This window comes from Phalacrocorax aristotelis, chromosome 2 (assembly GCF_949628215.1).
Source record: "Phalacrocorax aristotelis chromosome 2, bGulAri2.1, whole genome shotgun sequence".
Classification (NCBI taxonomy): Eukaryota; Metazoa; Chordata; class Aves; order Suliformes; family Phalacrocoracidae; genus Phalacrocorax; species Phalacrocorax aristotelis.
This window is the reverse complement of record NC_134277.1, coordinates 57315262-57329416: the sequence shown is the minus strand read 5'-3', so window position 1 is coordinate 57329416 and position 14155 is coordinate 57315262. Positions and strand designations below refer to the sequence as shown.

Sequence of the window (14155 nt, the reverse complement as noted above, 5' to 3'; positions counted from 1 at the left end):
GTTTAATACACTCCGAAGAGCAGATCCCGTTTAATTGTCTGACATATACCTTGCTATTTTGCCCCATTAGGAGCATAGGATTTTCAGTAAAAGAAGGCAGAGTTTTAACTGTTTTGCAAGGGATCAAGTACTTTTCTAATCCTTCTGCATAGATAGATAGATGACCCATTGTACCAGTCTGGGAGATTGGAAGACTTCAAAATCTTATTAAAAGAGTACTTTTTAGCTTTTCCTTGTTCTACCTTGCTATAACCTTTCATAGATTTATAAGCTGGCTCATGGGATTAAGCAGTTTGTCTCTGCTAATATAAAATGATACAGAGCTGCTGTAATATATGGTTACATTTTAACTCAAAGAGCCTGTTGGTACTAACCTGCTGGCAGTCTATTTCCAAACCCATGCACTGACAGGCAGTGTAAATTTTAACAGATTTTTGTCATTAAAACTATACAATTTTTATAAGATGGCTCTGGCTTTATATATTCATTTGGTGCACCACAACTGTTGGGATATTTTGCTGGGTACTTTTTTACTTCCATTTTTTTCTGCTCAAGGCATCTTTAGTGTTGAGCGTTTATTTCTTGGCTCCACCATTCTGGGGTGTGTTGTGGAATGTAAAGATTAGAAATCTCATCCCATTTTGTTTTCTTGTGAACATGTCCTATTTTAAAGGAAAATGTTATTCCTTTGAGCGTGGTTTGAACCCATGGCTCAATAACTAACTATAAGAGCTGCTAAAGCCCCGCTCCTGCAGAGACCTCAATGCATTTGGACCCAATGGAATTTAATGGGCTCCAGGCTGCCCTAAGAGCCCATGCGAGCAGAGCACCTAACAGAACCAAGATCTGCGCATCTCAGCTAGGAGCAATGGCTGGAATTCATCAAAGCCAAGCAATATGGGGGGAGAATAGTTAATTTCAGGTTTAATATGTACAGCAGGTCTGATTTCCATTGAAGTCAGATGAGTTATGATGGCAGGAAGGAGGTCTATACATTTTTGTCTTCTGCAGCAATGTGGGAAGACATCTGAAGTATTTAGTTCTTCTGCCTCATGTGTGCTGGTCAGCTTCTTACAAAATCAGGATGGTATTTTCATTCTTCATACTATTTACAAATAAGATTAAATACCTTATTGTAATGCCTCTTTATGATGACTTCCTTCTCAAGTGTGCTGGCAGAAGTTCTCTGTGGTCTTTTTTTTGCCAGTGAGAAAAATCCAGAAATAGAATAAATGCTTTTAAGTGTGTTACACTAACATCTGTAGCAGTGCTAAGTGCCGGGCTGTTCAGGTTTTGTTTGATTGGGGTTTTGGTTTTTTGTGGTGGTTTTTTTTTGTTTTTTTTTGTAAGGTAAGGCCTGTTTTCCACATATGTTTTTGTTAAAGATTGTACAGCTGTATGTGAGTTCAGATTTGTAAAGAAGGAAGTCAGCCATCGCTCACATTGGGTACTGCCTGTGAGGGTGTTTTAATGGGTTTTAAGTTGGTTTTCCTGGAAATTTTGTAGCAGTTGCACGTAAAATCAATTTTTATCCCTAAATGCAAAGATCATGAAGCAGAAAATTTTGAAGTTGAGCCTCAGGTGGTTTTCTCTCCTTCCGTATTCAGTCACTCCTAGAAGGTATCAGACTGCATTTTCTAGGCAACATTCATTGGTAACCTCAGACCTAGTGAAGGGCAGTTGTTTGGTTTCAGCCAGTCTTTACCCTCTTCCCCATCCAACTGCAGGAAAAACTCTGTCCTTGTTAGCACACTACTGTTTTGACTAGCTTGAGAGAAGCATGTGTAACACGTTTGCAGGGAATGTGGAGCTCTCTGCAATGAGGATCTCCTCTCTTGTGGGCTTAAGGCAGGAACAGCCATCGTACCTCCTCACAGTCATGGTGTAGAGCTGTTTCCTGAAGGCAGGAATCCTTCCTGCATCCCAAGCTGTAGCACTCCTGCCTGTAGCCAGCTCTCAGAAAGCCTGTGGGGAGAGCTTGTCTGTATGTGTGACAGAGAAAGAGAAGGAAAGCAGGCAGAACAGGCTGAAGATCATCACTGCAGGGGTAGCATATAGGATTTGGGAGAATACCACCTTTGGTCGCTATTGCATTGTAAAGGCCAACATTACAGTTTCATTGCTTAGTCAGCAGCGGGACTTAAACCCTTCAGCAAATGGCCTTTGTTCAGTCTCTTCTTCCAGCCCAGGCATTCTGAGTCAAGTTTGAATTCTCCATCACTGGTGGACCCTTTGCCTGGCTTCTTTCTTCCTCTGCTTTTTACCTTGCTAGACTCTCTTGGGTCTCTTGCTTTACACTTCAGGTACCAAATTTCCCTAAATTTTTCTTATGGGACCTATACACAGAAGACAGGTAAAATGTGGGTGTAATTTGGGGACCTAAATGGGAAGACCACAAAAAACACAAAGTAAAAGCGAGCCAAACATGGATATGTAAGATTATATTTCTTAAGGCGATTTGTTATGCATTGCTGAAGTCTTGGTGAAGGTGAAAACTGTAATGGATTTCTACCTGTGAGGTTGCCTTTTCCAAAAGGGGTTACCATCCAGCAAAACACTTTCTTGCTGTTAGCGAAGCAGTTACATGGTCAGTGCAGCTCTTAAACTATGCATCTGAACACACACAGTCTGCACCAAGAAAGATGCTGGAGTCAGTGGAAGTTAGAAGAGGGTTTACCAGCATCCACACAGTGGCATGGAGCGTGGAATACAAACTGCAGGAGTTGTGCACGGGAGTGCATAACTGTGGCAGAGACAGCCGAGAGGGCAGCCAGAGCAGGGAAGTTTTGCAGAGGGCAGATGGGTAGAAGAACATGGTTGGGAGAAATGCCAGGAGCAGTCAGCTTGCAGTTGGCCCCTTGTACTCTTTCAGGAGCGGGGCGGGGCCCTTCTTCCCTACAGGCTTCTTCATCCCAGTGCACCAAGCCATCCTCATGGTTGACAGCCATCCTGCTCCATCTTTTCGTGCTTCAGCAGTTCTCAGGAGAACAGGGCATACTCTTGGAGGGCAGAGACATCCCATTTGAGAACAGTTGACCTGAGCATCTGGTCTGTGGTTCCCACTTTCAGTTCCTTCACTTCTCTGCTGCAGCTCCCTCACACAAATGCATTTGGCCCTGTCCTTTGGCAGGCCACAGATTCAGGTGGTTGAAGAGAGAGGTGGAGCTTTTTTGTGTTTGTTTTGGGGTTTTTTTGTTACATCACAAAATATGGAATCTGTGATACCTTGCTTGAACTAAGGCAACGCAATACAGAGCATCAGTTCTGGAGGAACTGGCAAAGCCCAGTTATCACACCAGCAGACATTGAAAAATTAATTCCATACATTTGGAAAAAAAAAAACAGGAGTAAAGAAAGCTGAAATTCCTGCAACATACCAGCTTCACCTATTAACCTGCCAGCTAGTAATACACGTATGCAATCTTCAAGAAAGAGACGGCACTTGATTTTAGGCAGTTATGGAAGAGAACATCAGAGAAAAAACAAAGCTGAGAGTCATCAAAGCATCTTTCCTACCACTGTAAAAGTGGAATGATTAATGTCCATAGAATTTATGTAGATATTCTGGCAGAATCTCATTTATTAAATTTTCAGGTTTAGGAAATAAAGATGCAATATCTGCCTGTTGCTTTATAGCTGCATGCTCTTACACAGGAAATCAAGGGAGAGCTGTAAAACACTTGCCCATGATGGAGCTGCATTTTGCTGCTAACAGACTTAACTGTACTGTATACGTTAATATATGTATATTAAATGAAACAAGAACAAGATGTGATCTTATTGGGAAAGAATCCCTGCAATATCCCGTAAGTTCCATTCCCTCCACAGAATATCCCAAAGCCTATCAAAAAGATGTCCAAACCCTGGAAATACAGATATAGGCAGAGCAAGTTGGTTCCCAGCCTGACGAGCAAGCTCTGTTTGCCCCCTTGGTATTATATCATATCCATACTGTATAACTACTCTATCAGAGATTAAAAGAAGGTCGTGCTGTATTATGAACCACTGTCTTTATTTTTAGGATTAGATAACTTTTCTCTTTTTTTTCCCCCCACTGATTCTCTTTATGTCCTAAGGGCAGATCCTTTCTCTTGGGTCAGGAATGTAATAAGGCAGGTTTTCCTCTCTCCAGGATATTGTGTCTGTCTCACTGTGTTTAAATTGCCACAGAAAGCTCTTCTGAGCAAAATACAGTATTTTCTTTGTACAAGAGCCAACGACTGACGTATCCTTAGGGAATTCTCTGTCTTTAGCATTTAAACATACAAGTTGGATATGTTTAACCTATTGATAGGCAACGAAGACAACTACAGAATTTATTGCAAGAGAACAAAAGGAGAAGCAGAAAGAAAACATCTTTTTAACTTGGGGGTTGAGAACTTTTATTGCTGCTGTTAGAGCAGAGAGATTAAAAAAAAAATCAGACCTATATTTTCAGTTGAAACAGGGAGGTGAGAAGAAAACAGTCCTGCTGGGTTGTGTCCTTTGAATTAGCGTATTCCTGTTTATTAGTAATACAGTTTCATGTTCAGAGAACAAGACTTCTCCAAGCCCATACTTTAAAAAATCACCCAATTTGCCATGGCTTGGTTAAACAGCATTTGGGGCAAAAGGATGACTCCGGCTCAGGCTTACAGTAAACTCCACAAAATGCAAATGTTCGTTTATTATCAGTTTGACTGCTCTTGGTCTTTGTGCATTCCTCGCTTCTGAACTTGCGTGACCCGGGAGACGAGAACAGTCTCTTTCCATGTGTTGCGCTGACCCCAGATCTTTAATACATTTTCAAATGTGGCTGTAAACCCAGTCTTCTCCCAGTGGTAGCCGTTGACCCCAACTGCTTGTTGCAACATCTCTGAGGTTCCCCTCAGCCTGCCCTTTGCATGGGAGTGCTCCCTTGGACGCTGAAGTCAAAACAGCCAGACTAATCCAAGCTCTCCGGACCAATGCAGGTGAATAAGCAGTTTATGAGCTACTGGGGCAGTGAAGTTGGAAGTACAGCAACGTCTTGCTAAGATAAGGTGATGAGCTGTTACGGGGCAGAACCATGCAGTGTCTCAGTGCAGCCAGAACATGATGTGATTCCCCTCACCACCTTCCTCCTTTCTTACTGTTTCTATCCTCTCTTCTAGCTACTGGTTTCCATGCTGCCCTTCTCCTGTGGCTGTCATCCCTGTCCATCTACTTCTGTGGGCTGTCTCAAGTTATAAATCATCATTATTTTTCAGTTGACTTGGGCTTCTAATTTTAATCCCTCCTTTTCTTCATTGACTGCTATTGCCAGTTCTCAAGGGACGGAGATGGGAATCCAGAACGGCACAGTAATAAATGAGCTTCAAGCATGAATTCAGCTGGAATGCTGAATGGTCTATTTTTTTTTCTTAAAATGAAGTATTAACGGTTGTATCCACAGAGTTCATATAATAAGTTTGTAAAATAGTATAAGTTATTTCCTATTTTCCACATACTTCGCTCCTTCCTGTAACCATCTTTTTGACTGAAACTTTCTTGATTTGGTGAATTGATTTTTCTTAATGAGTAAAACCTTTTTAGTCACACTGGAGTTACAAACATTTGTGGTACATATTTTTTTACACTGTTAAAGTCACACTTCTCTGTCTGACATGTAACCCCAAAATTTCTGATTCCTGACAGGTTGCCACCTGCCACTAGTCCTCATGAGGTTTAGTCATGACCAAATCTGGGGGGAGCGGGGGGCTTAATTTTTTTAATAGTGGAAAACTTTGAAAATTAAGTATTGAGATTGAATGACAGGATCAAACACTGCAGGGTGAGGAGTGCAGCGTGCAGACAGAGTATTTAGTGCATTCATTATACACAGAGGAAATTGCCGTGCAGTGCTTTTAAGATCCAGCTAATTTTAACCGTAGATATTCCATTTCAGCAAAGGTGTCAAGACTGTCGAGGCACTGACCTGCTTTGGGCCAGATCAGCGGATTGTATAAATTGTCATGTTGCTAATCAGCATTAGCAGAGATCTGTCAGAACAGCATTTCTTAAATCTTCCATAAAGTATGCAAGACAGCCTCAAGAACTCTAATAGAATAACAATAAATGCATCCAAAGGAAAGGAAGCAGGAGTGGAGATAGTTATCTGAGCTTCTCCACAGGCATATGCCTATGCAGAAATGCAGAGTTCTTCATGTATAGCTGTAGCTTCAACTTGGCTTTAGGAACTGCAAACAGCTTAAGCATTTATGCCACCATAAAGGTTTAAAGCAGCTTAAGTGCTTCTTCCATCTCAGGAACTAAAAATGGCTTAAGTACTTATGCCACCCTAAGGACACAAGGTCAAAAGCATACTCTTGACTGGTGCAGCAGGGAGGAGACAGGAGTCTCTTGTGGTTGTTTAGCATGGATGTACCCACAGATGATCTTTAGTAGGGAAAGGACAGAAGGGATCCATACTTATTTTCCAGCAGATAAGAGGAAATTAAAATGCATGTATTGTTCTAACAGAGAGTCACAGAGGTTAGAGGGAGACTCGATTGCAGTGACTGGAATGTGTCCGAAAAGTCTGCTGGGGATTTCACTCCACGGAGATGCAGGTTTTTTTCCTCCTCATAATGGGATTTCTGTTGTCATAGGGTATTTCCTGCCTCACCAGGACCTCCTTTATATGCTGACTTCTTTACAAAGCTTCTGTCTGTCCATCTTGCTATGCATCATGGAGTTAATCTTTATCGAGATGTTAATGAGATGGTAGGGAGGCCTGCCTGATGTCATCTCTTAGTTGCCTGACTACCTAAAATGGTAGTGAGGAGCCGTGATGAGCCATGGATTGCATCCCTGGGGAGCAGGCAAGCATGGGTACTTGCTTAAGTGCTGCCCTGTCACTTTTCTGGATGCTGATACTCTTTTTACAATCACTCAGATATCTCAGGAAGGTCTGTGGGTCAAGAACCTCAGAAGTATGCACACCACTCATGAATAAGTGACTACTTGCAGTGGGAATCAGACACCTAAATACTTCCTGACTTTCCCTCTACTGCGACCGTAGTAGTAGGTGCTGCTTCCCAAGGTTTGTTGGTAAGAGAGGTACATTCACTCTATGAGGTACTGAGATGCTTTGGTAATTGTCTCAAGTCCAAAGTGAAGGAGAGATCTGTACTTACACCTAAGCAAGGACAGGAAAGTTTAATTCTTTTATGCCAAGTCTGGCGGGCTCTGGTGTACTTCATGCTATTCTGGTGAAGAAGGTGAAGTCATACTAGAGCAGGTGAAGAGAAGAGCCAAGAGGGCCACTGAGGCAGGATGCACTAATGCAGTCCTGGAAGTGGCAGCAAGGAACCTGGGAACAAAATGACAGGCAGGACACCAGGGACTTCCACATCTCCAGCCACAGCAGGGTAGGAGTAGTGGGAGTGAGGACTTGGTCATCCTAGAGAAGACCAGAGGGAACCAGTTTATTTAATCCAGCAAATGAAGGCCAAGGGGTTGATTAGTTGGGGTAGGGAAGGGAGAGAAATAACCACTGTCCAGGGAAGCAGAGCTGTTTCAGCTAAAGGAAAGTGTTGGCACAAGAACAAATGAGTATAAATTGGCTGTGAATAAATTGAAGCTAGAAATTAGTTGCTAACCAGCAGAGGAGTGAGTTCCTAGAAGAGCCATCTGCTCTTACAGGACTTACAGGTCAGGGACAACTAATCCCCTTCCAAACCTGCCTCAGAGCTCTCCAGTCTGTTAACTGCTGGACACAATCTCTGCACATTTCCTCTCTGCAGCCCATGAGCTCCGCAACTCCCTCGTGCAGCTGCAGGATGAGCTGCGTTTAGCAGCCGTTCCACTGCAATGCCTCTTTGCCATTTGCTTTTCATCTTCCACACAGCAAATGCAGTGGCTCTGCTCTCAGTTGCAGGTGACAGTCATTCTTCTTCTGTTGTTCCTAACTCATTCCACCAGTATGAAGGGGCTTTCCTCCTGCTGTTTGACTACAGTGAGAGCCCATTTGGCCTTTGTTTATGGATTGAGTAGCTAATGCGTACCAAGCAGTCAGCTAGGATATGCTTAGATACTCCTTTTCTTCTAAAAGCCACAGGGAGGGGGGAAATAGAACACTAAGATTATTGCAGATCCTACCTCCAGCGTCACCTCACATCATGTGCTTCAAGATGGTGTTCCACATATGGCGTGCATTGATTATATAAGAACACGTATGTTTTAAGTTGTTCCCTTTTTAAATAGTATTACTTACCATGCAAGCATTTATGCTTCCAGGACACTGCAGGTTGTGCTTCCTGTTACCTCTGGTTTTTGAGCTTCCCCGATAGAGATGGGCCAACTTCAGCCTTGATTTCAATAAATTTGGTGGTGTTTTTGCTCTGGAATTGAAATCCATCTCAGAGCTTCCTCCTTCAAAGCCAGGGTGTTCTGAGACCAAAAATCATTATTTAGGTAATCTCCCTCTGTTCATTTTAGGGTATTTTGAAGCCAAATGATAATAACATTTTTTAAAGAAAAGAAAGTGAGCCAGGACAGACTGAGGTTTGGTAATGAGCAATGAAGTTGCATGAAAGTGACTGGTATTCTGCAAATGACCCCTGTTTAGCAGCTTTTTGGAGCTGTGTGCAATGGGAGATAGCTAGTAGAATTCCAGCTTTTAATGGGGGCTTTTTTTTTTCAGGTCAGAAATTCTTAGTAATACAGAGCTGGTGCTTTGGAGCCTTATGTTAGCAAACCTGACACTGGGGAGTAATATCATTGGCTTTCATGCGCCTATTTACTCTAATAAGGATTACCAGTGTAAGTAAAACTTGCAGGTTTGGGCCTACAAAATTAAAAGAAAAGCCTTTTCACACCCTGAAACTGCATCAAAATTCAATTTCACCAGAAAAAAAAAAACCCTTCTGATCTAGTCTCTGGAATGTGACATTTCACGGGTGTAATAAGGTTACAAACAGATTATAAATTGAAACCCCATAAATCCTTATTGTACTGTACCAAAGCTGCTGCTTTGCATAATACTCTTATTCCTGACTGTTCTTTGTTTTACAAGCTCAAAACTATTCATTCCCTCTCATAATAGAGACCAGGGAGCCAAAAACACCGTGCAAAATCCAAAGGTAATTATCTGAGTCAAAGGACCTGAATGCCAGAGTTCACAAACTTCTGAACTTTTCTAATTGCCGTTGTTTGCACAGTGAGACCTCCCTCTTCCTTTAAACATGTTGTAAGTATTGCACATTGTTTCTGCCAAATGATAAAAAAAACCAGTGTAGATTAGTTCCTGTTTTGTATTTATATAATTCTGCCTACATGTCCATAGCAGATGACTGATCAGTTTTCAAATCATAACTTGAGCAAGCAAGAGTGTTTGAATCTGGCCCTACATGGTCAGGATTACAAATGCTGTGAATCTCCTTACCTGAGAGCACTGCTGGTTTCTGCTCTTGGACTTTTACTGGTGCTGATTTAATGTCTAGCACGTGTCCTTCTTCCAGACCAGCCTTCCAGTATTTGGGCACATTTATAGGTCTGCTAAAATACACCCCTTTGCAAAAAGCAATTGAGCAGCTCACCTGAGAGATAAAGAAATTACCCAGCTTAGCAGATGATGTCATGGACTCATTTCTTCTAGGCTTTACTTGAAGGTGGGAGTCCTCGGAGGGGTTGAATGAGAATGAGATAGCTTTGCAGGTGAGCTCTCAGAGGCCACTTGGAGCATCAAAGCAATGAGGGAAAACAGTGCGAAGAGGGGATTGTAGGAAGAGCAGAGGGAGTAGGAAAGGAGTGACAGGATAAGAGAGCAGGGCAGATGAGTAGGGAGGGACACATTTGTGCAGTGACCTGAGGATGATCACAAGATACTTGACAGGTGAGCCAGTGGAGTGCTGTAGAGAGGCAAATGATCAAGTCACTATCCTGGGGAAGCTTTGCCAGCTGCTGCATTGAGCCTGAGCTGGGGAGGGATTGAGGAAGAGAGTTTTACACCCATGAGAAAGGTTAGTTTTAGAGGATGCTCTTGCTGATAAAAGCTAGAGATCTGGAGCAATGAGCAAGGCCGTTTGCAGGGACAAATAGAAACAGTGTCCTATGAAGAATTTCGCTGAAAAAGCATCCATGGTGCCTAAATGTCCACACAGTGGGAGGTAAAGAGAGGTGCTGTTGTGAACTGATTTTACCGGCCTTGAAGTTTTTATATCAAATTAAAAGCCTGTTTTGCACACTCAGTTTTCATTTCCCTCCATGCTGTGTAAGTTTAACCAAAAAAGTCACTGTCTGTAGTGTTTGCAGAAAGATTTGGGCAAGAATTACTTGAATGCATTGAGTTTTGTCCTGTTACTTCTTTCTCTTTCAGGAAAGAAGTGTGCACATTAACCTCATTGTACTCTTCCAATGCCATTTTGCAGTGCAGGGCATCTGTACACTTTTGGTACAGGCGTGTGTAGGAGCAAATGGACTAGAGATCTGCACTTGAAACATAAACTCCTGCAGATTACAATGTTGTACGTTGTCCAGCACATCTGCTCTGTTCATGCGCTCTGCACCCCATCACAACTTCTAAGAAATGGCAATAAAGTTACAGAAAAAGAGCAGTCATCTTTTACAGGCAGTGCACAATTGTTTGCCATGGCGATGCTGCATAATTGTGAACATAAGTGATTTTATTGGGTTTTCTGATTGTTTTCAGGACTTTAGAAAGGATCGGGATTATCTTCTTTGTGTTCCAGTATGAACTACTGAGTTTCTGTATGGTGGCTTTTTCTGTAAGCTGCGTACAGAGCAAATACAGATTTCATACCTGTGCTGTGATCGAATACAAGCTCCGGAAGGAGTTTGTCTCATGTCTTCATGGAAATACTCACATTCGCTGAGAAATGTGGCCATCTAGTGGCACAGCTAGCAAGCTGTTCTAGAAAGTACAGCAACGGTGAAGTCTCTGAGCCAGGCTTTCCCCAAGAGTCCAGAAGGATGAGTCAAGTAGCTCTTGCTGAAATTCCAGCCTTCATAAACCTTTGAAAGTCCAGGTGTAGGTGTTTTTATTGTTTTCTGAAGCTGTGCAAAAAATCCAAACAGTTAAACCCTGAGAAAACAAACCAATCTTGAAGCTGGCCCTGATTCATCTGACGTTTCTTCTCAGAAACACAGTCAGCAAGAATTAAATCCATATTTAAATACTCTGCTGAACTGGATCTCAGTGAAGAGAACAGAGCAAGCTATTTTTCAAGAACAGTAAAAGGTACACAGCCCCAGCCTATATCTGGATACACTCACGCAGATGACACTGACCACAGAAAGACACGTGCATGTGTGTCAACAGGCCTGGAGCAGGCAGGTGTTGCTCCCAGAGACTTTCAGGCAGAGCTGTACTTGGCAATGGCAAAAGCTGGCTTGATGGATGCTTCTGTGCTCAGAGTTTTTAGTTCCTGCAGCGTGAAAGGTTTTGTTTCTGCTGCCACAACATGTACACTAACCCAGCTTTTTTACTGAAAGAAAATTTGGTGAGTTAAAAGTTTTGGTGGAAACATGGTTTGTCAGCTCTGTTGTTTTGTCAGGTTGGAGAACGTGTTTTTAAAGGCCCAATTTTGTAAACCTTGTTTGTGTTGAGTGGCACTTAAATAAGGCTTCCCTGATCCGGGAAAGTATTACTCAATGTGAGTCATGCAAATGGTGCTGTGCATGAGGTTATCCAGGATCCATTTAACAGCCTGTATCCGTGAGGCCTGATCCCAAAGCCTGTTGATTTCAGTAGAAACAAATTCATGGGCCTTAGTGGACTTCCAGTGAGATCTATGATTCGAACTCCATGATTGCTTTGGAGCACAGACAGTCTTCATACTCTTTTAGTACCGTGGGATCCTGGTTCACACCTGAGCCTCTGGTGCCGTTCCAATGCGAACTCACAGTAAGGCTGATGATGATGTTACATTTCTGTTAAGCTGTAATCTCTCTTCTACCCAAACAGCATATAAACAATGACCATATACATGGTGAGAAGAAAGAGTTTGTGTGCCGATGGCTGGACTGTTCCCGGGAGCAGAAGCCATTCAAAGCCCAGTATATGCTGGTGGTCCACATGAGGAGACATACAGGGGAAAAGCCACACAAATGCACTGTGAGTAAAAGAGGGTCAGCTCCAGGCTCGGACAGGGGAGCTGGGGCTGTGCAGGGAACAGAACAGTGCAGATGCTGCATCCCCTGATCTCTTGTCTGTCGGACTTTTGTTGGAGAAGACACTACCTTGCATGCTTCATTATCCAGCTTGCCCAGATGGCAAGAGCCTTAGGAGTGGGGATTCACTGGGTAATTTGGCCCACTACCTCAAATGTAAAGCGCAAAGAAGCCCCAAAAGGCATTATTAAACAGGGCTCAGTTTGCTTAATTATTTAAAATCACTTTCTATTACAGAGCTACAGCTGGGTATTATTGCTGGCCACCAGCCTCCTAATGACTTTGCAATGGATTTCTGTCTTAGGCGAAGTACACAAAATACTGTGCCCTTCTGTAAGAGAAGATTTACATAACGCTGGAAGCATTTTAACTTGAGCTGTGATGGGGTTTGCCTGGGTAAAATTAAAATCTAACAAGTCAAAACAAAATTACTTTGGGCAACGTTATGAAGGCTTGGAAAGTTTCTAAACTTTTATAGGTCAGCTTTTACTGTTTCCTGTAAATCCAAAGATTAAAATTAATCCAGACGTACTTCTTGTCTGCAGTTTGAAGGTTGTACAAAGGCCTACTCCAGGCTAGAAAACTTGAAAACGCACTTGAGATCTCACACTGGAGAGAAACCATATGTGTGTGAACATGAAGGCTGCAACAAAGCTTTCTCCAACGCGTCCGACAGGGCCAAGCACCAAAACAGGACTCATTCCAATGAGGTAAGTAAGCACAGCTTCAAAAAAAAAAAAAAAATTCAGGAGTTGAACAGACTTACAATGTGATCATAGCAATTTATTACAGAGGACAGGAACAGAAACCCTCAGCCACCTGAAAAGGGATAAGTTCTAGATGGGTCTTACAAGCACAGTCATTCCAGCGTCATATGGACCTAAAGAGGCTGTGGGTCATTTTATTAAGTGTAAGAGAGGTTTGAAAGAGGGGTCTAACATAAACATATGCGTTAAACGGGGACAGATCCAAGCTGAAACACTGGGGTTGTTTGTCCCTCCAAAGCTGGAGGGGCTTGTCCAGCACCCGGAGTGTGTCCCCTTGCCTGGGTCAGTGGTGACACCTGGCGGCTGCTGAGCTGCAGCTCCCATGGCGTCTTGCAGCATCCTTTCTGGCTGCTGTGGACAGCCATAGGGAAGTGTCCAGGGTTTGGAAAATGTGGGTTGCCCTGTAAGTTCTGAGTTATGTCTTTTCCTGCTTTGGGCTATTTCTCTGTCTTTCTATCCTGAACAGACCTCACAGAGTAGCAATGCAGTGGAGGGAATTTGATCTTGAGCAAACCAGCTGTGGCAGTCACAGCCGTCTCCCAAACTCTCCATTTGTTACTGTGTGTTTCCTGTTCCTGCTGCCCACTCTTTCAGGAGTCACACCATCTTCATGCCTTCTCCCTGCTTTATTGTCCCATTTCAGGTTACACAGGGAGTCACATCTTCTCAGTCTCACATCTTCGGGGAGTGCTATCTCTCCTCCTTGACCTCTCTCTATACTCCTTCTAGCCTAAAGCCAAATATACTGGAAGGGCAGGCCATACCAGCATGCTGTGTGGTTTGGACACCATAGCAGGTGTATACATTTTCACATGGCTTGTATGCTTCTCTGTCTGTCAGGTCTGTTGCAGGCATTCACTAAGACTGGCAGAATCTCCTGGGAGCATTCATCTCCTTACAGTCCCCTGGTCCCTGCAGCCTCTCTTGAGTCACAAGGGAAGCAGAGTGTGTTGCACATCTCTGAGTTTGCCCTGTCCCTGCAGTGTGCTCTCAGCTGCCCAACAACAGTATTGCCCAGTAGCAATTTTGTGAATTTTCACCAAGGTAGAAAGAAGTTCATCGAAGTGTCACCAATAGCTGACTGAGCTTTTGTTTCATTCACTGTCTGAACCAGTCTGTTGTTGCCTAGTTGATGAGTCAGATCCTCACAAACTTGCAGGCATGACCCAGACTCCCTATTGTTTTAAGATTAAGATTTCATGTCTAACAGTAGGTCACCAAAAAAAAATTTCTGCTGCACATCGTATCTGGTAGTT

At 43.0% G+C, this 14155-nt stretch overlaps 1 protein-coding gene across 2 annotated transcripts in view; it reads left to right on the top strand.

Annotated features, from left to right (window-relative positions):
• GLI3 (GLI family zinc finger 3) overlaps positions 1-14155 on the top strand; it is a 211396-nt gene that overhangs the window by 184104 nt on the left and 13137 nt on the right. For both annotated transcript variants that reach the window (XM_075083707.1, XM_075083708.1), the window contains 2 exons: positions 11927-12076; positions 12678-12842. In XM_075083707.1, coding sequence (XP_074939808.1) covers positions 11927-12076; positions 12678-12842 — 315 coding nt within the window. The remainder of the gene's footprint in view (positions 1-11926; positions 12077-12677; positions 12843-14155) is intronic.